Raw genomic sequence first — 27,176 nt, forward strand, 5'->3', positions numbered from 1 at the left:
AAATCATAAATACCTCCCAGCCAGCGTGCTCGCATCGTCTCGTTTCCCGCCTCGGCGCTCACCTGGGATGAAAAGGTCCGGCTTGGGCGGCGGCCGAGGGGACAGCTCCTCCGGGGGCTGGATGATCTGCTGTGCTTTGTTGCTGGGCACGGCCACCTTGTGGGAAGGCCCCTGAGGCTGACCGATGAGCGTGGAGACCTGCTGGTAGCTCAGCTGTTGCTGCGGTTGCTGCTGCGGCTGCGGCTGACTGTGCGGCAGGTGGCGGCTGGCGTGGAGGGACATCTGTTGGGACGGGGCTTGATGTGGCGGGGCTGCCGGAGCCTGCGCCTGAAGAGGAAGCTGGGGAGTGGGCAGCGTGGCTTGGGAGGAGAGTTGAGGTTGGCCCTGGACCGACTGGAGCAGGGACGACTGTCCCGCTTGCTGCTGCTGATGATGCTGTTGCTGCTGACGTGCCTGCGCCTGGAGCGACTGCAAGGACTGCTGGGGCTGACGGGCTTGTTGGAACTGCTGCAGGTACAATTGCACTTGGTTGAGGGGCACCGAGGAGGCCGACTCTTCGTCGTCCTCCAGCAGCATCTGGGGAGGCTGGGAAGACAGCAAGCCCTGGGGCGTGAGCGTCGGCGGGGACAACGGCCTCGGGTGCATGGGTTGAGGAGGGTGAAGGATCTGCGGGGGCAGCTGATGCTGGGGCTGGAGAGGCGGCTGATGCTGCGGCGGATGTTGCTGCAACGTGGGCTGCTGCAAAGTCGGCGGTTGCTGTAAAGTTGGCTGCTGCTGCAACACTGGCTGCTGCTGGGAAAGTTTGGGATGAAGAGGCGCTGCCTTGTGGCTCGGTCGAGATGGCTGCTGAGGCATGGAACTGTGCAAGGCTAAATGACAAGAAATCAAACATACTGTTAATATACACCGTGTTCCCAAATATTTTTTTTGCCTTCATTTTAGAATGTGTAATGATAGCCAATTCCGGCTGTAAAAACAGTAAATTACATGTAAAAAATCTAAATATATTTAATGTTAGAATATACCCAAACACAGTTAAACAAGAGTGCGTGCCGTGCTTTTTACGGAATTGAATAAAAATACCAACCAGAAAGCAAATTTGGACAAATCGGTTATAAATTAACATTCAACTGTTGTCACGATTCCAAAGACTTTGATACTATACCCGGCCCGCACAAAATACCTTGATACCGGTCGTGAAACAATATCTCAGCAAAAACTTAAAGCATCAGTTAAAACTAGTGAAATAATTGCTGACAACTGAGCAACTTGACATTTGCTTTATTTTTTATTAACTAAAAGCATACTAATTACTAGGATACTTTTGATTAACCCAGCCGGGAGGGCTCCAGCGCGCTTCTCCCCTTAAATCTGGGAGAGCGGATATGCCATTGTGTTTTGTTCTGACCAATTCTTGGTCTCTTAGCCGATAAAATGCATCAGAATATACACGAGAGGGTGACGTGGGCCTCGTAGCATGTCCTGGAATTTTATTCGAGCATTCATGGCTGACGCAGATTCGCAGGCGTTATGAAGTAAATGACAGGTAGTGATGGCGGCGCGGGAGAAATTTCGAATCAGTGTAACCAGTCGACAGTGACATATTGTTAAGAAATATGTTTGTAGACAATAAGGATGTTGACATTTTCTGCGGCTTTGTAACGGAATGGACGACGAATAATTACCACAATCCCCTAAAGATTTTACAACTGCGCTCCAGTGTTGAAGGTAAATATACCCGCAGATGCAACACAGTTGTTTGTTGATTTTTTGTTGAAGGTTTCTAATAATTTTCTGTGAACGCCACAGGTGTAAGCTCTGAAATGTTTTTGTATTATGTTTCTATCTGCTCCAGGAGCTGAGATATCAATTATTTAGTAGGCATTACAATATTGTTAAAATTTCCAGGAAAACTTTAAAGTCACCCAAAGGTTTTAGAGGCATGTTTTGGCAGGCGCTTCAGGCCTTAATGATTTAAATAAATAAAAAACTGTAATGAAAACAGTTTTAAGCACTTTAGCAAAACTGAACACGAAACATTTAGTACTTGTTTATTATTTGAATAAATATAGTTCATGTTTGACATCCCACTCACAAGAACGGAGGATGGAAGCGTAATTATTTGATTAGGTATCATAACGCAAGTGACTAGATGAACCATTGACTGTAGTTAAGTAAAATAGCAACGTGATTTCACCCCCATTAGATACATGCTAGCTAAGGATGTTCAATACAACTTCTTTCTCCAGACAGATAATTTTAAAGACCTATAATTTCCTAATATAGCATTTTCCCATAAAATTGAATGTACAGCCAAAGAGGGCAATCGCTGTCATAAGTACCTATACCTTGGAATAATATCGCCTGATACTGATACTTGGTACTAGTACTCGCCCAACCCTAATGTCAGCTTTTAGAGATAGAACTCCCATAATGTTAGTTATCAACGTTTAATGTGTTTGAAATGTCCGTCTGCATTTGAATGCACCTCGTGTTTCGCAAACTACCACATTGATTTAATTCTATAATTTATTTTTTTTATGAAACCTGCTTCATGTTTTATTATTGCAACAATTTGACCCTGAAACACAATGCATTTCAATTATTGGGACAACCAAACAAACAAAGTTGATTGTAACTAGTGCTGTCAAAGTCAAAGCGTTAACTAATTAATTAATCACAAAGAATTATCGCATTAATCATGTATTAATCATGCATTAAAGTAAAGCATTTCATACATATTTGTTCATGCAAAAATATTGGGGTCATTTTTCCCCCCATTTTAAATTATGCAAGTGATTAACTGATTAGAAAAAGAGCAGGATGAGCGTCTGCAGTGGTTTAAAAAATGTTGAAGATTAAATGTCGACAGAATTAACACAACAGGTGCTCTTCAAATTTGGCGGACAAACATTTTTTTATTAAAAAAAGCCTTTTGAAACAAGCGATTAATCGTGATTAATCAAAATTCAACGATCTGATTAATCTAATTAAGAAATTTAATTGTTTGACAGCGCTAATTGTAAAAGATTGGATATGACTTAACAGGAGTACCACTCTGAACTGTTCATTGAAAAACAGACCAACTGGCCAATCATGGATTGGCATTTATTTATATAATTTTAGCATGAGCCTACCTGGAGAGGGGAGAATTGGATGTTGGTTGAGGAAGGGGTGCGTCTCGGGGGACACCGGCCCAGCGGTGTTGGCGCTGAGCTGAGGCGGCGCGGGCGACGAAGAGTTTCCCGTATGGTGGGACAGCTGCATGAGGGGCTGGCCGAACGTCGGCAAAGACTCAAAGCTGTTCTCTAGCATCTGGGAAGACTCCAGGGCGGTTACAGGGGGAGGCATATAGTCCACAGGAGGGGCCTGGTTCTGCTTCATCTGAGGCTGAAAAGCTGCCACTTGCGGATGAAGCGCAGGATGAGCGGGGGCACCCTGTACGTGCGAATGTGTCTTCTTTCCCTCCTTCACAGATTGGGTCTTCTTCTTTTGTGGCTTTATCATCCCTGAAAGAAGAATGAGGAATCCTGTTTAGGATTGGTTTAACAAAAGGAGTTTGATTGCCCAAACTTAAAAGGGACTTACCCGGAGCCTCGGTTTCGCTATCAGAACTGGAGCCACTGCTGTCGGAAGAGGATCCAGTCTTCTTGACGGAAACCACGGACTCCATAGACTTCTCAGCTGTAAAACAATCGTGTGTAAATCTCAAAATCACAAAGCCACTCCAGGATGAGATGCAAAAACAGCTGACCTCCACCCTTCTTTTTCTTGCGAAGGCACGTAGACACGTATCGCTCCAGCTCTCGCAGCGTGGAAGGCTTGAGCGTTTCAAAGTCAATCTCGATCTCGTCGGGGTTGGAGTTCTTGAGCGAGGGCTCTCTCGACTGGATGATGTGGACTACGCGGCCCAGTTTGTCACCGGGAAGCTTATTGATGTCCAGACTTAGTTGCCTCTTCTCTTCATATGTCATCGGCTTGCACTTCTCCGACGAAGCCGATGAACCCGCCAGGTTGTCTTCCAGACCGAGAACAGGCGGAAGGTTGGGGGGCTGGCTGTTTTTCATCGTCTCTTTTTTGCTTTACATACAACACAAACATGCAAGCCTTTTTAAGAGAACAGTCCTCAAGAAATTGGAATCCAAGGGATGTAAAAATTCAAATGAAGACAAAAGCAAGGAAGACAATTTTCACAGAATGGGACAGATAGGGGTGTGATCGTGTGATCGTATTTCAATAACAGAAACAACATTAACAAAAACAAATGCCTCATAGGAGTGACACTAAAGGCCTAGATACACCAATCCGACGTCGGGAGTCGGACAGCGGTGGGCCGACGGCATGCGCCGTTTGATAAGTGTAAAAATGACTGTCGTGAAGTCGGGTCGAGTTAGAATACGTCGGGTAGGGGGGATTGTTTCCAGCAAATTCGGCATGTTGAATCGGCGTCGGGGGCATTTGATCACAGTGATTGGCTGTTAGCTAGCGAATCAGCGCACGAGGTAAGAAGAGCAAGCGACAACACGGATAAACAGTACTCAACTCAACTTTATGGTTTTTCAGAACAGCGTACGTGAATATTAAAGTCCGCCATAAAGAGGATATGGTCATATTTCGGCAAGAAGATTTGCAAAGTCGTTTAAAAAGTCCTTATTGTATTTTGGAGGTCAGTAAATGACACAAAGAAGGTGGCTTCAAAGCTGTGATCGATGTGGTAAGTAGACATTGTTTACGTTTAAATTAGTTTTGTTTTTTTAAATAGTCGCCATTCCTCCACTTCGGCCCGACGTCCTCGGAGCATCCAAGTAAGCACAGCCAGGCGGTAGTAATTCAATCATAGCTGTGGACTCACCAGCGACATTCCAGGTATCCGTCAGACAGAGGAAATCCAAGTTGTTGGAAAGGAAAAACTCCCTCAAAATAAACGTTTTGTTTGTCAATGACATTTAACAGCGCGATCCTTGTGGGAGCAACAGGGGTGCATGGCTCTTCCATCCGGCGGTCTCGAGGAAGCTCCTTCAGAAGCTGGAGGTCGGCACCGCGTCCAAAAGGCGGAGGGCAGCACGGCCGAAGCTTTTCGGGTGAACCGACAATCGGTAGAGCCAAGAGTCGACAAGGTCCAGGATACGCCACAACGGAGTACATCCATGCGTTCGGGAACGAAGCTTGTTCCAGCGCCCGTTTTCGCTTCACCAGCTGGCCGCCGCGTTAACAAGGCGTCGCTGTCAACACCGGTATGAGTTGTTTACGTTTTTATATCCCGGCCCCGTAAAGAGGTTGCCGGTTGCCTTTAGGAATAATGACTACCGCCGGCGATGGTACGGAGGGGAATTACTTCTCGTGCATGCGCTGAAGGTACGTAATAGTCGGTGCGGTGTGTATTTACGTCATTTTTCTACGCGACATGCCGACGCCACAAGGGGTAGGCGTCGGTCACATCTGGTCAACGTTGGATTGGTGTATCTAGGCCTTTAGTTTTGAGATACGTCTGATTTTTGTCTCGAGTTGTGAGGACATTATTTCATGGGCTCTAAATGGTAGCAGTGGCCTTAATAACATGCAGCAGATGGCAAACAATTTGTTCAAACTGTTTATTACGTTCCCGAAGGGCTGGGCAATAAATCAAATTAATTTGATACATCGTCATTTTAATAATCAAATCTTAATTAATGCTAAATTGCTAAATCGAATTTTGTCTTTTGGATTATTGAAAGCTGTTGTTCTTATGTTCTTTTATAGCCAAATATTTTTGTGAGTTGTAATTTTGCACAAGTGGCAGAATGCTGGATGGGTGGTTTACAATAAATGTTTACTTAATTGTGGCATTTAACCACAAACTATGAATGCTAAGTTTATGTTAAATTTGATTTAGAGTCAGTATACATTATTGTTGTCTGAACATTTTGCACAGGAATTATTTTTGAATAAATGAAACCGTTAAAAATAAATGTTTGCTGGATTTATTGGATTGAAATCGAATAAAACCGTAATCGTCGGCAGAATGACTGCAAAAATTAAGATTTAATTTTTTGGCCATATCGCCCAGCCCTACGTTCCCGATTTAAGTGTGTATTTAACCAAACCACATCTCAGACAAGCTATCAAACGTAGCATGGGGATGCCCATTCATTCATACGAGTTTGGTGTCTTAAGAGCATGAACATAGAACAAATTAAACTTGTAAGTCAAGGCACCACTGTACTTTCCTCCTCCTATAAACTCCTTTTATAAGCCATCAGTGAAGAGAGATCCAAATGAACTCACCTGGATTTCTTCTTGGGAAGCTCTTTATTATTGTTCGTACTGGCCTTGGTCCTTTTCGACAGCTGGGAAACAGGTGTAGCATCCTGGATCTCGTCAACAAGGCTGGGCATGCCAACTTTCTTCTTGTGTTTGTCTTTCTTCTTCTCCTTCTTTTCCTTCTCTTTCCTCTTTGGTTTGCTGGCTTGAGGCTGGGAAAGGGCAGCCAGCTGCTCGTGGACAGCCTTCAGCTACACCGAGACCAGACACCACTTTCTTATCACGAAACAAGGACTGCGAAATAACGTCATAGAAAGTTTCCTCATTTCACACTGACCTGTTCTTGGAGCTCTGCCAACCTCTGAGCTCGCTCCTCCTCGGAGTCGTCCGTCGAAGACTCGGACTCGGAGGAGGAGTCGCTGGAGCTGTCAGAGGAGGAGGCGACGTGGGCTATCGGAGGCTGGGGTTTAACCGGGGCAGGGTGGTGGAGCGGGGGAGCTGGGACGGAGGCAAGAGGCTTGGACTCGGGCTCATCTGGCATCTTGGCAAAACGCATCTCAAACACATCCTATAAAATACAATGATGACAAAACAAAAAGGTATAAAACTGACTATTTATATTATAAAGTTCTACTGTGTAATAAAAAAATCTGTAATCTGTATCTGTAATGTAAAAAAAAAAAGGTCGACGTTGTACCCTTCTGTTGAGGTACCAACTTATGAACTAAGAATGAGCCATGTGAAATGAATGCAAAACATAAAATGCTGCATCGCTTCACTGTTATTCATTGTTTATGTTGTGGCGTTGCACCTATTTAAAGAACTGGGTAACACTGCGGTGGAGTCAGCTATCGCCATTTTCCTACAACCTGCGGTGAACGCATTAGCCCTCGGTGGACAACCATTAAGAGGATAAGAGCCACAACCACAATTTTTACTGTGTTACTGCAACAAGCCACATCAACAGCCCCCATCGCATCCCCTCACTCGCTATCTCTCTTTTTCATCTTTTGACAAACTCCCCTGTATGCTCTTTTAGCGTGCTTTGTCCCAGGCAAGTTGATATAGTACATACATGTTGGGAATAACTAACCGCCTGAGCAACTTGAGCTTGCAAAATTCAGTCCCCTTTGGAAATTCATAGTTGATGTTTGCAGAGGTGGGAATTCCGTCAATATTGACGGAAGGTCCATCAATTCATCAATGACGGACGGCCATTTTGTTGCCAATTGCCGATTGGCAGGAAGCTTAAAAAAAAGACAAATTAAGCATTGCCGTAAGGGGTTTTCGTCCGTCAATGTAACCGCCAAGCTGTCAATACAGATGTCTCATTTTGCTGACGGATTGGCGAATTGACGGATGTCCACTTTGAATGACTGAAACATTGACAGATGCGAATTTTGCTGAGCAATCGATGAATGACAGATTGATGATTACAATGCGGTTCGGCTTGAAATATCAACAGATTGAAAATGACGCAAGGGTGTCCCGACTGTTGACGATTGCCGAATGACGGACGCTCAAAAGTCATTGACGCGCCCATCTCTGGATGTTTGAATGGCATGAACTGAAGTGCTACTGAAGTTTTGAAACCTTGAAATGCTCCAATGATGCCTAACATATGTGGCAGAATGGCTTGCCATTGTGTTCAACAAAAACTGTGGTAAAACGTGCCGTGTTCGTCTTCATATTTTTTGTTTTGCACGTTTTCATCTCATTCTGAGAGCAATTTGGTAGGCCAACACTAAACGGTATTTCCAAGTCATTTGTGTCAAAGCGCATGCACGTGATATTTGCTACCTCGATTGACGAATGTAATCCGTTCCGTTGGCGTGTTTGAACGAGCCCTCACACACGCTACACTTGCTCAGTGTTAAAGATTGGCGTGAACAGCGTGCCTACATTTGGAATTGCTGACGTAGCAGCCTTCCAGAAAGTAAAAAGTGAGGCTTTTCCCACTGGTTTAGACAAGAACTCGACAAGATGCATCTTTCATTGTTGTTAAATGCACTGTATTTATCAAGGTTTCCTCCACTGCCCACATGCCGTTACCTATAAATACGCAATACTGCCAAAACAACAGTACATTGCTTCATCTGCCACCCCCTAAAAATTCTGGCATCCCAGCGATCAGTTTCCGTGAAATATTCAATCATACTGACACACTTTGAACGAAATGGAAACGTTTACCTGCAGCTTGCGTGCCATAGCCACTACCTCGTGGTCAGGCGGATTATATTTGTAGCAGTTGGAAAACATTAACCGCACATCGGCAGCAAATTCCTGGGGATCCCGGTATTGCCTGTTCTCCAGCTTGGCCTATGCATAACATATATATTTTTTTAAAGCAATCAAGGAATTTGATGACTTAACGTCACATGCAATGCTCAGTCAGAATCTATACGCACCTTAATGGTGCTTAGGTCCATGGGATGTTTGATGATGTCGTGATAGTCGTGTAGCCCAAGTGCAGCCACATCGACGGGTTTGTAGAAGGGCCAGGCATACATTGTGTGTTTCTTGGACAACATCTCCCTGACCAGACTCAAACAGTATCCCAGTTGATCTTGTGGGACGGGGCTATGGCCACTACTGGACCCGCTCATTCCCATGCCCATCGCTACTTGATGCTGCGAGTCTGCAGCCTCTTTCTTGATCAGTTTAGTGGGGCGGGTGCTCTCCCGCCTGGGTAGAGTTTTCCCCGACTTGGACTCGGCTGGGGAAGACTCGCTGAGCTGGTCGTTAGCTGTGGGTGTTGTAGTGTCTGCTTTTCTTTTCTGGCTCTTTCTCTGCTGGAAAAACAGCAATAATGGAAGTCAGAGAATAAACTACAAACATACAGTGTTCATACACTATATCACATTACACCTACCAGTCACATTGCACTTTTTTTTGTGGAACTCATCTGTCTGTTGCGTAACAGATTTTTACTTCCAATACAAATACTGTAGCATATTAAAAACACAACTATTGATTCAAAAGTGGTAAAAGGGAAATATGTCCATAAAATTATGAACATCTACGTATTCTTGCAGGATTTTGATTTGATTTGACTGACTGGCTGCTGAGAACATAAAAACGCAACATAATGAATTACACACATTGTATATTTAAATACAAGACATGTTTCTTTTTTTCTTTAAACATCGCCGGTGCTAAAGCTAAATCAGGATTGAGCTCCAGGAATGATAATACTTCAAATAATGACGCCGTAGGAACAAATGCGTACATATGGGTAACACGTATAACAAAGACATACATTCTTCCCAATCTTTGAAAAATGAGTTATATTATTTAATAATGTTAAATCAAAGCTTTTTATTTGTGTATGGCTAACCTATAAAACCAAAACATTTATGTACAGTATAATAAATTGGATATTGTCTTTATAGATTGATTTACTGCTTGTGTTTATTCAAGAATACATGGGAAAAGGATTTAAGAAAAATAGTTGCAGGGCTTAAAGTAAAAAAAAAATCCTGAGCCTGAACTTTTTCCGGGGAGCGTTGGTGCAGTGTCCAACGTGTCAATTCGTTATTCGACCGACATCAAGCCATTACTATTCGATTTGTCGCCGTGGATGGACTGGGCATTTGGGAAACTTATGAAATTCCCGATGGCCAGTCCTCCCCAAGTGTCAGGTCATCTCTTTCATTATCCATTTATATTATGTATAGTACAGTATAGCACTGCGGGTTGCAGTCCCCTCTAGTGCTGCAGCTATCAAATACTTTGGTATTCAAATATCCTATGGAAAATTCTATTGAATAATCAGGTATTAGGATAACAATAATTTTTTCGGGTGAAAGAACAATTATGAGTAAAGAAGACATTAATAATATATTTCCACTTACTAATGATCAACCAACTTTCATTTCTAAATAATCAACTTCTTTTTTTTTTTTTACTTAAATTTAAATTGTGCTTAACAGCACATTATTTTCCTCTCTAGAAAGTTAGGAAGATTTTAGAGAAATCTCTCCATGGTGCCTGCTGTATTTTGTTATTTAATGTATTTTATTAAATTTAAATACTTGTGTTATTTTATTATTAATTTACCCACTTAAGATAGTTATTAATTTATTTGGTGTTATTTTTGCTTTACCCATCTTTATTCCATAACTGATTTACTCCATGTACAGCATTTTGTATAAAATGAAATTCTGAGTTAAGCAGTTTTGGGTCTGTGAGACAAAGTGACGTCAGAACCACAGTTGTGATTTTTCCGACCGTCAACTGCACAATTGAGTGAGCACGGTTTATTAAACTGATCTCTAGGAACGGCAACTGTGTCCGGCTGTCAGCATCAAAGTGTGCAAATCATCCCGTCGGTTAGACTGCCTTTGAAAAGTAGTCCGATAGCTACAGCCGCTAGTACCGTTAGCACGCTAACACTGTAGATGCAAACACAGTTTCAATCAGATAAAAAATTTAATGTACAATATTGTACAAATTCTCCGAAACTGCACCGTCTCCAATACCACGGCAGTTCAAAAATTGTTCCGCCTTTTGTATTTTACTGTTGAAAATGCGCTTTCGTTAATAGTTTTGAGCCCAAACTCATCTGTCAGTCTGAATATATTTTTCTATGGCCTTGTGCAAATCTCTCATGTCCCTAACCTCTGCTCTTATTTATTTGGCTTATTTGTACCTCTGTGTTGCAAGACATATTGATGTCGGCGAGATTAAGCTATTAAATAAAGTTAATGATTCCCCCACGTCAATCGCACACTCACTTTGGTCATGGTGATAGGGTTTTGCAGCATGGGGGCAGTGCTCTGGATGGACACTGGGGGAAGGGAGGTCTGAACAGGGGGAGGCACAGAGGTCATCATGGGAACTTGAAGAGTGCAATCCAATTGGCCCATAGAGTACGGTGCTCCAAGCTGTGCCGCGTGGCCTGGTAACGTCGGGGGAACGTGGGACGGGAGGGTCTGCATTAAAGGCTGAGGAGGTAGTGAAGGCGGGCCCTGCGCCGGTCCTCTGGTCTGAGGTGCTGCCGAGAGGTTTGACAGACCTCGAGTTTGAGGAGTTGTGGACGAAGGGTCGATTATAGCTCCTGGCTTCAAGTTGAGACCTTGATAATGGATAGCGAAATAGTCAGGCTAAGGACAACACACGATTATGACATGTCATGAACTTAAAAGCACATACCGGCATCTCTCCGACCTCGGCCTCGACCCTTCCCTGTCATGACCGCAATCTCAATTTCTTCCTGAGGCATGTCGGCGACCTTTTGGAGGAAAGCCTTCTCTAGCGCTTTAGCCATTAAGACGATGTCATCTGAAGGCTGCAGTGACAAACATGGAGCAACATGAAGTCTCGTCAGCTTCTGTATTTGTATGTTGTACTCTTAACCTAATTACCAACAGCGCTACTGCAATACCTTATTGTACATGTAGCAGTTGGTAAACATCTTGTTGAAGTCTTGGATACATTCTTGGGCATTCCAGTAGTAGCTGTTTTCAAGCCTTTTCTTGATTGTTCCCATGTCCATAGGATGTTTTATTATTTTGTAGTAGTCCTGTAAAAAGGATCCAGCTGCTCAGAAATCTAGTAGAGTAAATTCTTTCAATCTTTCAATTATGTCACCAGGCCAGGCTATGCAAAGCAAATGACACATCCATGATTAATCATGTAAGGACCTTATGACTTCATCACTGCAGAAAATTCATCAAAAGTGTTTTTAGTAAGGCTGAAGTGATGAGTAAGTTAATTAAAGATGAAAGATTTTCACATTTACAACATTTACCTGCTAGTTCATGCAGCAGAGGCTCCACATTTAAAGTGACAGTAATCTAATCAGAATATTTTGAATGTGAAGTCACCCCCCCCAACATCAGACTGATAGTTATGGTGCCTCCCTACAAATGAGTGCACAATAATCCTCTGCTATTCACTAGAGATAGGCTGTACTTGATGTCGCTAGCTACATTAGCAGTAGGCCTTACATTACTCTGAAATGTAAAATAGCTTAGAGGTGTGCACATGCACACGCACGTTGGACAAAGACTCTCTCTCGCTTTATATTTTCTCTCAGTGGAGATCATCACTTCAACATACTTCCTTGACACCAATTACTGCACTACTTTCCTATTAGATTTGACGTAAGGCATTTCAGAACGAGGACAACTCTTGCTTTTTTCCCGCTAAGAGTTAGGGATAGGTTCCACATTAAAAATGTATGTATGTACATTTGTGAATGGTGAACCAGGAATATGTACACGATTACTAGGGATGCACCGAAATTAAAATGCTTGGCCTAAAACCGAAACGGCGAAAACAAATTATGCCAATTTTTACTATCATTGCATTAATTATAATTAATTAAAATAATAATATTATCATAAAATATTTATTTAGCACTGTCATTTTAACAAAGCACAATTAAAATTGAAATATGCCCACACCGCAGACATGTTGGCATTAAACACCAAATGAGGGTTGAGCATTTTCTGGCGGTGCGATTGCACTTTATAGTCAATGTAGTTCACACAGGCGGGGACGGATGCGTGCGGCAGGACAAGATGTGGCGCACTTAAATTACGCACATTCACATATTTACCAACGTTTAAAAATAAATAAATACATTTGTTCGCACCAGCTAATCGGCTTCGGGAACGGACTACAAAGTCACACACAGCGTCCTGTACAGGTCTGTCGCCACCCGGAGATAGCGGTAAGTGTTTCCGTGTTTAAAACTGTTGATAGCAATAGTGCTAGCATTAGCTAAAGTATTTAGCACGGCCACCGGGATGCCGGTGAAAAAGTGGAAGCGTTCGAGGGGCTCTTATATTTAAAAAAAAGAAAAAAGAAAAAAGGAAGGCACTGCGGGAGAAAGAGTGGCTCACCTGTACTGCAGTACACGGCTGTTCTGTCATTTTTTGACCCACTTAAATGTTGCACACCAAGCGACGCCTCTCTCCTCCGGTGTGCGCAATGGCCCCCGGGAGCTGCTGCGACCGATCGGTACAAACTCTCACACTGAAAAGCCAGCGAGAAGAAAAGGCGGACACTCACCCCGCGTTCGCTTTTTAATTCAAACAGACGCTTGCTTGCAGCGGTTATTTGCTTGCGTCACTGCAACCTATTTTGGCCGTATTCTTTCGGCTTTAATTTTATTTTGGCCGAATATTCGGTGCATCACTAACGATTACTCTATATTTTATCTGCATTTAGCATTATTAAGACCCAGTCTGAATTGAAAAATAAAAAAGACTTACGGGCAGATTGAGTTTGACTGAATCCACTGGTAAATGGAAGGGCCAGGCGAACTGGTGCTTCCACAGGCCCTTCACCACCACCTTGAGCAGGTACTGCAGCTGATTGGTCTGGCGCTTGGGCCTGTCAAGATTTATGTATTCCGGGGGCAGGGGGTTGCCAACTGTCTGGGGCTGCCCCTGGCTGCCACTGCTGCTGCTGCTGCCCGACATCTGCGCTGCATCCAGGCCGTCCCCCATTCTGACAGGGTTGGGCATGGGCTCGGGCCCCGCTGCAGGGGCTGGAGCGAGGGCAGGGGGAGCGGTGTTGGCAGTGCACCAGTTCAATCTTGGCCCCGGCACAGACTCCACTGACAGAGCACCACTGATCCCATTGCACTCCTCGCTGGACTCTCTGGGGGTGGAGAAAAAAAGCCAGATGTTCATTTTCAACACTTAGCGGCATTTCAGTTTATGTTGACATTAACACAGCCGGCAGCAACTGTAAATTAAATGACCTATAGTAGAGAAGAACACTTACAGTATTTTCACTGCATAAAGCGTACAAGAGTCCCTGCTGCGTTATTATTTTTTTTTTTACTGCAGTATTGCAGACCATTACTATGGCTTTATGATAAATAATAGAGTGCATGTTGTATACAGTCAATGTTTACCAATCTTTGGGAAACGCCCCAAACTCCCCTAATAGAAGTTCAAGGGTTCCCCAAGTGCTTTATCGGCCTGGCCAGGCTTTCTTGTCCCCTACCCCGCCAGGCTAAGCAGCACTTTTGTGAAGACTTTCGAATGATAACCCATTCGGGCACAGCACTAATATGAAGGTGGGAATGACTCGCAATGATAAACTGGTAGTTGTTTCAGGTCAACTGAGCTTGTAGCAAAAATGGTAAAACAGCACAAAAATCATGCTTAAACCATTGCATTGAATTTAAAGGCTTAAAGCTAATTTAGCAACCCGTTACAGACTGAAAAGTCACAACTAGAAGATCCCATCTCGACTGACTTCGATAGAGCGGAAGCCATCTCCACAACAAGGCTTTAAGATTAAACATTAGCTGTATTGTCTGTGAGTAATCACATTCTTGATGAGTCACTTAATGGGAACAGGGAAGCAGTTCGTGCAAACACATGATCAGCGCCTTGGGCCTCGTCAGGGCATTCAAACACACAGCGGAGAATCTGACTGGGGTCACACATGATAACCAATACGTAACGGCGACTGCACGTTTGAACTGGTACTGGGTAAAAAAAAGTGACTTTCATGATTTTAATACTATAAAAAAACAATATTTACAATGTATTTTAGGTTCACTTAAGATAAATGTTTCAGAAAATGTTATTTTGAAAAACAAACACATTGTGATGTCTTACTTGATTTTTAGAACACTGTATACATGTATGTATGTAACAATGTAGTGTTTATCTTATTTCCACAGATAACAGTAATTATGATTGTAGACCAAAAAAGTGACTCACCAGACCTATTAAGCTTAGATTTACACTATGTGGTTCAAGTGACACCGACTGCTTATTGGGGTAAGCTGAAGAAAGACCGCATATAGCCTACTGTGTCACACAGACTAACCAAACAACATACCAGCAGTAAATCAAAAACAGTAAACGCCTAAGAGGTGCAAATTGCAAGAGCCAATAAACAGGAAAATGGGTAACTGCAGCCAGTTGGAGCTATGGGCCTCACATGCATTTCAACACATGAAGGGAAGTCATTCCAGGTCAAACTTTACATTGTGTAATGAGTTTGTGGTTGTCACTTTCGTTTCTGTAGTCTGCGTGAATATAAATGTAAGACCAGTCATATATATGGGATATGGGTCATTGTATGTAAGCAGGTGTAAACAGGGGGAGTTGTGCTCTCAAGAGCAATTGTTGTTTCTTTGTACAGCGGCAACTGTGATTGCCAACTATCAACGGGGAAAACGTTATATGAATTCTGTAAGCTCTCATACCTTACGTAAGCAGTGAACAAACCACTAAATCCAATGCATCCTTGTGGGATACAGTTAATGTGGTGGCGAGGGCAAAGGGCAAGGTGAGCAATGCTCTGCACCCTGCTAGATTACAAATCCAGTCGTCCCTCAGCGAGTTCGCCCCTAGTTTTTTAAATGTATTTGAAGTTTTCTTGGGGACAGTAGACCCCTCAAGATGGTGGAAAACAGGTTACAGTGGTAGAGATAAGAGTTTAATTCATTGTGCAACAACAACACTGATACCTCAAAACACAATAAAATCTCATCATATCACCTTTCTAATGAAATTTGCCATTCATCTGTTCCAGCCACTATTCATAATCAAATAGCCGTCGTTGTAATACCATGATGTCATTGATGCTATTTGTTAGCCCATTAATGACATTTTGTATTGTTTGTTAGTATCAAGCTAAACTGACTTACCAAGAGCAAAGCTATGAAGTTGGTTGTTTTAAATTAGGAAAACCTCCACAAGGACAAAGTAAAAAAAATTTTTTTTTATAAAAAACCTGTAGCCACAACATTTTACGTCAATGCCAGTTGCTCTAGGAGTCTAGGTGTCAAACCCTTATCATACAAATAAATATTGCCAGATGGTACTCAACTGACCATTAACATCAGCAACAAGCGTGCTCGCTCACTGTGACAGTCTTTCACAATGAAAAGTGTAAACAAACGTGCAGAACGCATTTATCTGCAATAAATGTGGGAGCATGAATTTACACCTCCTGCAGGGTTACCAGCATCTGGTCAAGCTCAACTCAGAAAATGGCTCACAATACTTTCCATACTGGCACACTTCACGGACAGTCTATTTATGTGTGTATCGGATAGCATTGCTGTCTGGTGCAATTTAATACTAAGCTCGGGTTCTCGTCATTAAGTCTGTGATGTTCATATTCTTGTTGTTGTGCAAGTTATAACATGATAACACACGTTTTGTAAATACACTAGCTAGCAGTGGGCCAGCATGCTTCAGAGGAGTCTCTAATCGGCCAGCAGCTGAGCTGAAAAGTTGGGAAACTGTTAGTGGCGGGAATACCCGTGGCAGTGAGCAAAATGTATCTGTGCACCATTGGGAAAGATTCAAACAAAATGTTCCCGTTACACCATGTTTGAGTGTTCATGATTGCTTTAGCTTGAAATTGCAGGTGTCATGTTTGCACGTGTGAAAGTGCAAGCACATTCAGAAATTAAGTGGGGGTTGCCCATATATTTAGTTTGACACACTTTTACTGATGACTCGTGAAAAAAAGCTGTTGGAAGATCCATGGTTAGAACAGCCGTTTTAATTTGCTCTGAAGCCTCTGTTAGTTTTCCACGAAAAGCCACACGTCGTGAGGGAATCCAAACAGAAAATGTTGACCTTTTATTGGCACTTAACATCCCATATAATTTAAACAAAATAGACTGTAAACAGTGATTACTAAGACAAACTTACAAACTACTACCACCAGGCGGTAAAGTCGCCTTTTACACATGGATGCACTGAAGCTTTGCTTTGCTTACACATTAATGTCAAGAAACCAAATCTTGGCCTACGGACAAGTAAATCTTGGCCAAGTCGTCACACTCACTGCGGAGTAAGAGTCCAAGTGTTGAATTCACGTCAAACATTCCTGAAACATCTCTAACAGGAAATTATTATCGAAGAAAAAATAATATGCAAAAATACACTAAACCATTTATGTGAAAACATTGGTACAGATATTAAATGATCAAATTTGTGACTCAAGATGAACCTTGAAGTGACTTTCATAATGAAGTGCAGTGACATGATATACTAATCAGCAATGCAGTGATTATGGACTGCAATTTTTCGGTTTTACAATTAATTTTGCATTAACGCTGTGTGTGTTGATCTGGCTCTGCGTATTAAAAAAATGTGAACTAAAGATACATTATGCAACTGTCATAAAATGTGAATTCCTCTATTCTAGTGATACACCAATGCCTTTTTACGATACCCATTATTAGTATATTCATTTGCAGTAAGATAAAATATTAGCGTAAAGAAGAAGAAAAAAGGGATTTTTTTTAAAAAAGAATTGACAGATGCATTCACGGCTCAGTGAGTTACCAGCTTTATCAACCTTCAGATTTGTAAAAAGGCCTATGCCGATATTTGTCAAAAGGCCAAATACCAGGACCAATGATCGTCTCGGCCAATAATTGGTCTATCCCTACACCATGCAGGAGTTAGGCATTATAATTTCCCCAGCCAATAAGGGTTTAAGTTGTTCCTTTTCTTGAAAAATCTGTCAAAATGCTCCAAAACAGCTGGCAACATGGGGAACTCCTGGCGGTGAATGAGTTAATAACTTGAAATTAAAGCGCAACTCAGAAAATGGATGAATGGGTGGATGGGCATTATTCAGTATATCAGTAAGAGTGAAATTTGTTCACTGCAAAATGCGGTATTTGGCGACAAGCAAAATAAAGAGAACATTTTCAGAGAAAAAAATGTTTTCTTTCTACACAAAATGAACTGAAAACGTACCAAGAAAAAAATATATATATATTGAGGTATAGACCGTAGTCACCGTACCGTGGGTTACATGTACTGTTGAGGTTGCACTCTTTCACCAATACAATGCATGAGTGTAAAGTCATCTCAGTGACCTGCTGGTCCGAAACAGGAATAGTGTTGGCATGTGAGACAATCAAGTGTGCACAAGCGCTTAAGTGAGGGCAATCAAAAAGTCCACTTCATGCCTCTTGCATGTCCTACATTGCCCCTAAGCTCTGGAAGACCAGCTGACCTTTGACCTGGACATACATCACTGTAGACTGCTGTGGAATGTGGAAAAGAGCGGAAGAGGCTTTAGTTCCTGGGGTGAAAGCGGGGTGGGGGGGGGGGGGGGGTTGGACATCTCACACCAGGAAATGTGCTCTTGTGTTTAGCCTCACAGCAAGTGTAGAGGAAAGAACATCATAGCAAGATGTCGCCGGCATCTCCCATGAAAGTCTCGTTGAATCATTCATGTACGGGGGAGGAGGGTCAAGCTCAGGTAAGGATGTCAGACGGTAATCTCCCTCTTAGGTGTCAGAATAGTGTTAAGTCTAAAAGTCAATGGTTAAATAATGAATAGCACCCAGGCTAGGCGCACCATCCCTGCTGATTCACAAAGCCACTTTCCTACAACTGACATCAAGCATTAACACTTCCAACTTATTTACTGATTAATGCTGATAAAGCGTATTACTACTGATCTCAGTAAAACATATGAACTTTGAACGTTGTAGTGTGACTGGGTTTTGTGCTTACCAAGTATTAGGAAGTATGGAAGTATGACGTTGCCAGTAAAGTTGGAATTCTATACCTATTCCGCCTGAATGTTTCTGTTCTGTATAAAAGTCACTGATATGAATGGGTGGTGGAAACCGAATTGACGTGGAATATTTTGCCTTCTGAGGCCGTATCAAAGCCATAACTGAGGTGGGATGACAGGACCTGACACTCAACTCTGCCCTATTTTTTTGAAAATGTTTGTTGTGGCCTACAAGTACTTTATACATCACAATAGACATGGGCACACGTAAGCAATATAGCAACTTTGCTGGTTTCTGTATAAAAAAAACAACTAAATGGATAACTGCAACTGTTCGTTTGCATTTAAACTCAGTTTGTATAAACTACGTCATCGTGAGATTACAGTATCTCGGCCATAGACATCTATGATCCCAGCACCTTCATACTGGTCGTTGGAGACATCAATTTTGTTCCTCTCTCTCTTACCAACGGCTTTACACATGTGTAGCATTAAACTTAGCACTGCCTGTAAGCGAGACGCCAATGTAGCTTGATTATGTTTAAATCAGAAAAGAACATCTAATTTGATTTCTTATGATTGTATTATTATTATTTAAATTATTGTATTTTAGGTTATATGAACAGCACTTTATTACAGCTACTCGGGATGTAACGATACGTCAAAAATCGATATAACATCAATGTAAACTGCTTAAAATATTCATCAATGTAAAAAAATAATAATAATCGATTTGCAAAGCCATGTTAACTGTCAAAAAGACTGGGGGGAACTAAAGATGACTTCCTTTTTGTGCGTTTCTGTGTCTCTCCTTAAGAGGTAACATTCATTATTTTTGTGACTCTACCTGCTGTAATTAAAAAGCATTCAAGATATTTCAGTCTCCTGATTTTGTGACCAGAATCAATGGTCCATACTGCTGACTTGAGTCGGCATAAATTCTATATAATAATGTGGACAACACTACATAAACCACAGCCGCTCTCTCGTGTCTTTTCTGTAAACAAATTGCATATGCCCATTGCGTACATTTATTATCTTTTTGTGTGTGGTAAAGTTACAAAAATTAACTGTAACAAGGACAAAATGCAAATGTTAAAATAAAAATATATATTTTGGTTATAAAATGAGTCATTCATTTTGTAAAAAAAAAAAGGAAAAAGAAAAAGATCAAATAAAAATGGGCAACTGAAAATTGAAAATCGAATCAGGGCTTGAGTGAATCGTTACATCTCTAATAGCTGCAGTTGTTGCTAAAGTTCTCTAGAAATAAAGATGAGTTGAGTTCTGTTATGGCTCCAAAGCGGCAATTTAGCAAGATCTGTGTGGGAAAGAGGCTGATGTTTGGATGAAAACAAATGGAGGCTCTCAATCATTCCATAACTAGGTCAATGAGCGGAATACAGGTGAGGTCATAATGGGAATTGGATTAGCGATGATGAGTGATTAATCATCTGAACGTTAATGAAGTGGATGCAACAATGCAATTAGCATTGCCATTTGTGACTCTCTCTCTTGACTGCAGACTGCAAATGGTTAGAAATAGTGCAAAATCTCAGTGTAAACACCATTTGCATTTGGAAGGTTTTATACCACCGGTACCAGTACCACTGACTGTCCTTCCTTTTTGAGGAATGTAACATTTGCTCCCATCCAAGAATTACAGCTGCTTCTCCACCGGACAACTTCATGTGTTTTTTGTAATCAGATGACAGCCACCTCTCTTTGCACCACAAAAGAGGTTTCCTCAACAGACAGCCACCATAAAAACAAGGACCAGAAAGCTTTGCTAAAAGCTCAAAATGGTTCAGCGCACAAGACCAGAACTGGATGATGTCCAAAGATCCAAAGCTGTCCAAAGTAGAGTTCCTCCCATGGTTATAAGCGTCTGTATGAGTCACTGCATTGTGTGACTCAAATAGACTAACCATGACTCAAGATAGACACCAAAAGAAAAATGAAGGCTCTTTCACGCTTAACTTCCAGCTGGGTGTGATATGCAAGCCAAACTTCCATGAATCACACACAACCCCCTTCTTTCTCCGTAGTGCCCCTTCCCCCTACCCCCCCCCCCCCACCCCTCTCACCAGGAGGTAGGCTCATGGCTTCTGGCAAAAATGTGGATAACAATACTGTCCTCAATATGAGACTGTAACAAACAACTAGGGGGAAAAGTGTCAAAAAAGGCCATGTAGATAAAAGTGATAGGGCCGGCCACATGACAGTCCCAAGAGCTAGAATTCCAGGCTGTTTCGAATGTTGCCTTGCCCTCAGCATATCAACACGCATTGCATGGAACTGATTTATTAGGATGTAAGTTTCATTTAAAAAAAGAAAGAAAATGGATGGATGAATGGAAAAACACACACATATTGGCTATGCTGTTAAAAAAAAAGAAATTCTTAGAAGAAGTTTCACATTCAACACAATTACCTTTTCACAGAGACTGAATGTGCAATCTTTTCAAGAAGGGCATCCAGTTTTTGGAAGTCCAGCAAATCGTTGGACTTGGCATGCATCTTGTAATCCATTTATATAAACTCCATGACAAGGAAACAAGCCACAATCCCAAAAGAAGGGCTAAAACCGATTAGGAAAGTTTCTGTTTTTCCTTTTCTGTCATCCAGAACACAGATTTAAGTCCGAGGCTCTGGTGTGTATGCTAAAATCCCACAAAACAGGATGAGTAAATCCATTGCGTAGTCCAAGTGGAGTTTTGGGTGGGGGTGGCTGTTCCAGGAAAAAATAGCCCGGGAGACGGGAAGAGCTGGTTCAGGAGCAGAGGAGAGGCCACGGAAGCCTGCAGCCGGCAGGCTGTGTTAGCTGTGTGAACCGGTCTTCTCCCGACCCCATCCCCCTCTCAGTAGTACAACGGCCCAGTTGCCAAAGGCTCTCCGCTCCATTGTGTCCTCTTCAAGGCCTCCACAACTTAAATGAAAAACAGCAGTGAGCGAGACATACGCAAGGCCGCCCTTGCGAGGACTCAACAGAGACTCCGAGAGTAGGACTTTTATTCTGCTCGCTCGCCCTCTCTCTCTGCGTCTCTGGCGCAGCAGAGCAGCGTGCTGTTTCTCAACAGGAAAAATGGCTCTGCTGCTTCCTCATTCACCAGAGCCTCGGCCCACACACACCCCTCCCTTCCTCTGGCTGCCATACTGCTTGTTCATTCCACCCCTCCCCTGTTTCCCCATCAATTGCTTGAGGTTCTTGCTCGCTCGCTGCCCTCTCTCTCTCCTAGTCATACACCTTTAACACCCCACCCTTTCCTGTCTTTGCCGCTGTCCGCTTCGTCACGCTCCACCCTTCTTTGGCTGACTTTTGGATTCCCAAACTACTTAAAGGATACCCATACTTCAGTCACAATAAGAAATGTGGAAAGAAAGATCATCAACGTTGAGGCCAACCCTCTATTTTGAGAGATGTGTGTACGTGACAAGTCAGGTATTTAAACACAATCACAATTAAGATCAGAACATAGTAGAAGGTGGAACTGACACCAGTCTAACTGTGAAACTTAGTGTGAAAGAAAAAGAGGGCAGGAATTTAAGAAAATGATGGTTGAATCGTGTATACTTTGCAGAGAAATGCAGAGGTTGAGAAAGTATCAAAAAGAAAAGGTTGAGGAGATAAATTGCAGTCAATCTCAACGCTATGAATAGGCACCAGAAGAATACCTTTTTCTAGAACGCAATTTCTTGTTTGTTGTGCAACAATAACAAACAATGTTGGGTGTGGAACAACTGTGAGCATCAAGCCCTAGATCGTTCGTATTCTTATACAACAACATAAGCACGGAATGTCGCTAACTGATGTCCAAGATTCACAACAATGTCATATTCAATATAGAAGATGTATATACAAAACAAGACTCGAATGACAAAAAAATATTCAATGACAACAAGTCATTGTGTTATGTCATTTTCAAACATCCAGTGAGCGCTGCAAATAACCAGTCAGAGCTGGACGACTTCTGATTACACGTTTGAGCAACGGACGTGTCGTGGTTCATATAACTGGCAATACCCATTCAATATTCCGTTTGGAATAGTCATCGCCGGGCACTGTTAACTAAATAGTGATTGCGATCCACAATGTGTCACATTATCAATGTTGACAACATAGCAGCTGCCACAACAGCAAAGCTCCAACATAAAGCTATGCAAAGAAACCCAAACCTGACAGCCATGTAACAGGAAGGGAGGGTGGGGTGGAAGGGGAGAAGGGGTTTCAAGTAGTGGAGTGGACCAAGTGGGGGTTGGGTAAGAGACAGATGAAACAGCGCCGGAGATGAGAATGAGCCAGGAAGTGTAAGAGCGCCTCCATTAATCATAGGACTATTGAGGAAGTCAAACCTACGGGGAATTCTGGCTTCATGAAAGACAAAATATGACCATGGTTTTACATGCCATTTCTCAGTCAATTGTAATGAAGTTTGTCCAGCAGCTCGTCGCCTCATCACAGATGCACTGGCTATGCGTTTCTTTTATGTAAAGAAGACACTACAAGGAACTATGAGGTATGGTTTGTGGCAGCTAGTCGGTTGGGGTTCCAGGTGCCAGTTTGGCTGTCGTCAACGTAAGTAGCTCATCATCACAGTGCATGGGAAATCCTCACCCAAAGACAGTATACTCCGTAGTTTATCACCAACCTATGCTAACACAGTATTGGAGTCATAGAGTCAGAATTTGTATGAATAGTTCTAGATCAACGTGGCAAGTCGAGTAGGCGCAGTGTAACATGGTAATGGGAGCACGGCTTTATATGTGTTCAGTGCCTACATTTTTCCACTGTCGATTATAAAAGAACGGGACAAGGCAGAAAGGAGAGAGTCTATTCTGTCATTTGGCCGATTCAGATTATATATAATATCGTGTTGGTGTGGGTATTGGAACATTTTAAAATGTTCTAAAATGGCTGGCAGTGGTTCATAACAAACCACAAAAGCTTTACAAGAAGGTTGCAACATTTCTATACACTCTCATATAAAGCCTGTCATGGATTTGCTTGGCCTGCTCATTTGTTCCCAAACCGAACTGTCCGTTTCATCTAGAGGTCATTCATAACTAGGCCAAAAATGTTTCCATGGCAACTGGAGAGCAGAACCAAAAACAGCATCAATCAGAGGTGGAAAAAAAACATTAGGCTAAGAAAAGTGCATTCGCATAAGAACAAAAAAATATCAGAGCCATGGGCATTCAATTTCTTGTTTACCACAATGAAAATCCTTTCTCTGTCCCCTTAAATTGCAAACGCTGACTGTGTTGCTGCTTGTTGCATGCAAACAACCCAAATGGCATGCTCGTCCATTGAGCCATGTCACAAGGTGCCCATCGATGCCCATTCATTCATTCATTTTCTATAGCCCTTGTCCTCACGAGGACATGAAATATTAATGAAATTAAAAAAATACACATACAGTATTTACAGATACTAATTATTGTATTTGTGAAGGGTCTTTGTCAAGATTTTTCATTGATTTTGGAATTACACATTCTCAAATATATAATGGAAACTGGAAAGTTATCTATAATTTTATTTCTGTCCTTTTTGCTATGAACGTGTATTTCTTTGTTTCATTGACTATTCACTAGTGACAATAAATGAGTGGGGGGTTTTTTTACCTTATTTTTAATGTCTTGGCTGTGAAAGTCAAGCATCTACGCATAGACTGGCAACTACATTGGTGCCCTGTTGATACCATAAAAAATGTGGGCTACCTTTCCATAAAGGTTGGTCAGAAGTAACCTTTGCTAAAGGTGGCATACATGTGCCTTTCCTAAGCATTTGTAGAATTGGAATGCTCCTATCCTCCAAATACTTCTCGCTCGGATAGGATAAGAAAGGACATTTCTTCCTAGGGCAAAAACGAGAATCCGAAGAGGTCCCTGGTGTGACTCTTGTTGTCTCGTCAGTTTGTGTGAATTTAGTTCCTTGTTTTCTAATTTGAGAACCCTTGTTTGTTTTTGCTCTTTTGGAAAATTTAATTAATTTGATTTTTTTGAGTTCTTCCTGCATCAGGGTCCCCTGCGAAATGTGACATGACTTGCCTTATGTCACATAATTTACCGGATAGCCACAAACTGTTATAGAAGTATTGCACCTTTAAATACCCTGGTTCAAATTAAAGCAAAAAGTCTTCAGTTAGAAAACCTCTTGGCCATTTCTTATCCAAATGCGGTGGTGTTTAGAACCAAAATAACGATTGTGTCTGTGACCTAATATTGACAGGCCTGACTGGGCCATCACATTGCACTTTGCGTGTCACACTATCGACCATTGACAAAGTACAGTCCGTGTGTATTATAAATCAGAATTCCTGTTTCTAAGAATAGAACATGGCCAGTCTGCCATTTAACGGGCATGGGCACCGTACAACTGCGTGCACACATACACAAGTAGACTCAAAGCGATTGACTTCGTCCATTATGTTCCGTCATTATAGCCACACACATCAAGTCATGATTACATCAATGGACAACGGCTATGTAGTTAGCCTCGTCGGACAGTGTGGAGTCTAACGTTAGGCCATGGGGCATGGATTAGAAGCAGTTTCGTAACGGACGTCCGAACAACACAAAGTGAAACCAGGTTTGCTAACGCGCACAAAGGCGCGACTATCGACAGTCCTGACCGTAGAACAGATGACATTAAGACCCCCGACTGCCGTCATTTGCCTCACTGGCTCTGTTCTGAGCAAAAAGCCTCAGTGTGAGGGTACGCCATCATCACCGTGTCGGCGTCACCGTCTCCCACAACACAAGATAGTCGACGAGCGAAGTAGCCATAGCCGCCGAGAACAGGGTTCGTAACGGCGTTTAGTGGGCTACGGGTGGTATAATGGGGGCGAGCTGGGTTTCATAAGTGTAAGGGATGTCAGGCGGACACACAAGTCAAGTGCAGTTATTGTGTCTTTTTGTAGACAAGTGCCAGCTAGCGTTTGGCTAATAAGCTAGCCTAGCCGGCCGGAGCAGGCCTGCCGTGCAAGTCAACGCTCACAACGGGCGCCGGCAATCAACGTCCCCCCTAGTTTAAGGCTTTTGCGCCGCCGTCGCCGTGTTCCACATTTCTCGCTGGCACGGTTGACGGACACGACAAACCGAGACAATTAGAGGTTGAAACAATGGCGATTACCTGCTTTTATCAGGTTGCCAGTGAGCGCGGGTTCTTTCTCTCCGAGGATCATGAACACCTCTCCTTGTCGGTGACGTCACGCGTAGATCTTTTCGTCGGGGACGTAATGAGCGTGCCAGTCGACAAGTTGAACAGGGTCACGTTTGACGTGCAACGGTGCAACTGTGCAAGTGAAACAAAACAACAAAAAAGGGTATATGTTGGTAAACTGATAAAGGGTACTCTGAGGTACATATTTGAACCATGTGCCTCACAAGAAGTTGTATGTGTAAATTTAGCAAACCAATCTGCGATTAGCAAAACAGGCAGCCAACGTGCACGGTGGCAAAAAAAACTAATATAATTGCTGTAATTGTTGCGTACATTTTAATCACATTGTGTGCTTTTCAGTTTTATATATTTCACGTATTCGTTGCAATACGTGATAATGTAATATAATACAGTACTAGTTATAATTTAAAGTTCCCGTGGCGTTTGACGTTTCCTTAGATCAAATAAAGCCTGGAGGGCAATAGTGAATATTTACCCAAAACACACATAAACGAAAATAAATCAGTTTTTTTAACTACATAAAACAATTCACCACAATAAACTAATATCAGGCGGTACAATGTAAAACATCAGGTTTGCTGCGCCCCTTAGAGGACAAGAACGTTTCTACATCTATGTAATAGTAAACGTTCAACTGTATATGTTGTTAGCGATACAAAATAAATTATACATTTCCGAATACCCAAGCGAAACATGATAAAATATCAGTCGTGAATAGGAAGGCAAGAACGCATGAATAAGGCTAAAAGCCTAAAATCGTGTTTTTGTTTATTTTTAAAAAGGTCTCATAACGTGTACGCATCGTTCTTTTCTTGATTGGTCTTCCGGAATACCCCGGAAATAGACAGTCGCCAGGTCACGGACCAATATGTCCGTGGTGTAGACCTTAGACACCCGAGACTATAGAGCATTTATGAAATTAATGTTAAGTATAGTCAGGCTGCTCAGTCAACTCCCAAAAGACATAAGAAACGAAGAACAAGAAGCATAAAGTATTTCCGTGTGGTAGCTCGCCGGACCGCAGTGGAAAACAGCGTGTAGGTCTTTGGCTCCAGCTCAAACTTAGATAACGCTTCAGCAGTCCTGTGGTGAAATTTCACGTCAAAATGGGCGTAAAAATAGAGATATTCAGAGTAAGTAAAGCTGTTGTTTTTTCCTGTTAAAGTTAAACCCTTACTGTGTAACGATTTGAAACGACCAACGATTTCGGCGTTGTTTTGGTTCAAGTCAAGCAAGGCTACTGACATGCTTGTGTTTTGTTGTTGTCGTGGAACAGA

General features: G+C 42.3%; 2 protein-coding genes across 4 annotated transcripts in view; one reads left to right on the top strand and one right to left on the bottom strand.

Moving 5' to 3' along the window:
- The window catches only part of brd4 (bromodomain containing 4), a 33,301-nt gene extending 7,353 nt beyond the window's left edge, over positions 1–25,948 (bottom strand). The window contains exons 1-13 of one of the 3 annotated variants that reach the window (XM_086086333.1): positions 25,849–25,948; positions 13,464–13,854; positions 11,627–11,764; positions 11,395–11,530; positions 10,977–11,317; positions 8,649–9,032; positions 8,431–8,559; positions 6,578–6,808; positions 6,265–6,491; positions 3,755–4,080; positions 3,589–3,684; positions 3,138–3,509; positions 63–869 (exon numbers count right to left, since the gene is read on the bottom strand). In XM_086086333.1, the coding sequence (XP_085942459.1) occupies positions 63–869; positions 3,138–3,509; positions 3,589–3,684; positions 3,755–4,080; positions 6,265–6,491; positions 6,578–6,808; positions 8,431–8,559; positions 8,649–9,032; positions 10,977–11,317; positions 11,395–11,530; positions 11,627–11,764; positions 13,464–13,718 (3,442 nt within the window). In that variant the 5' untranslated portion in view covers positions 13,719–13,854; positions 25,849–25,948. Of the gene's footprint in view, positions 1–62; positions 870–3,137; positions 3,510–3,588; positions 3,685–3,754; positions 4,081–6,264; positions 6,492–6,577; positions 6,809–8,430; positions 8,560–8,648; positions 9,033–10,976; positions 11,318–11,394; positions 11,531–11,626; positions 11,765–13,463; positions 13,855–21,150; positions 21,807–25,848 lie in introns of those variants that run through there. The other 2 variants (XM_086086324.1, XM_086086317.1) reach the window with 2 other exon arrangements.
- A 769-nt stretch (positions 25,949–26,717) lies between these two features.
- pet100 (PET100 cytochrome c oxidase chaperone) overlaps positions 26,718–27,176 on the top strand; it is a 1,217-nt gene continuing 758 nt past the window's right edge. Inside the window, exons 1-2 of the mRNA XM_086086428.1 lie at positions 26,718–27,032; position 27,176. The exon at position 27,176 is cut by the window's right edge and continues 86 nt beyond it. Coding sequence (XP_085942554.1) covers positions 27,006–27,032; position 27,176 — 28 coding nt within the window. The 5' untranslated portion in view covers positions 26,718–27,005. The remainder of the gene's footprint in view (positions 27,033–27,175) is intronic.

The sequence above is a fragment of the Leptonotus elevatus genome, chromosome 1 (assembly GCF_054856555.1).
Source record: "Leptonotus elevatus isolate MCC_2025b chromosome 1, RoL_Lele_1.0, whole genome shotgun sequence".
NCBI classification, from domain to species: Eukaryota; Metazoa; Chordata; class Actinopteri; order Syngnathiformes; family Syngnathidae; genus Leptonotus; species Leptonotus elevatus.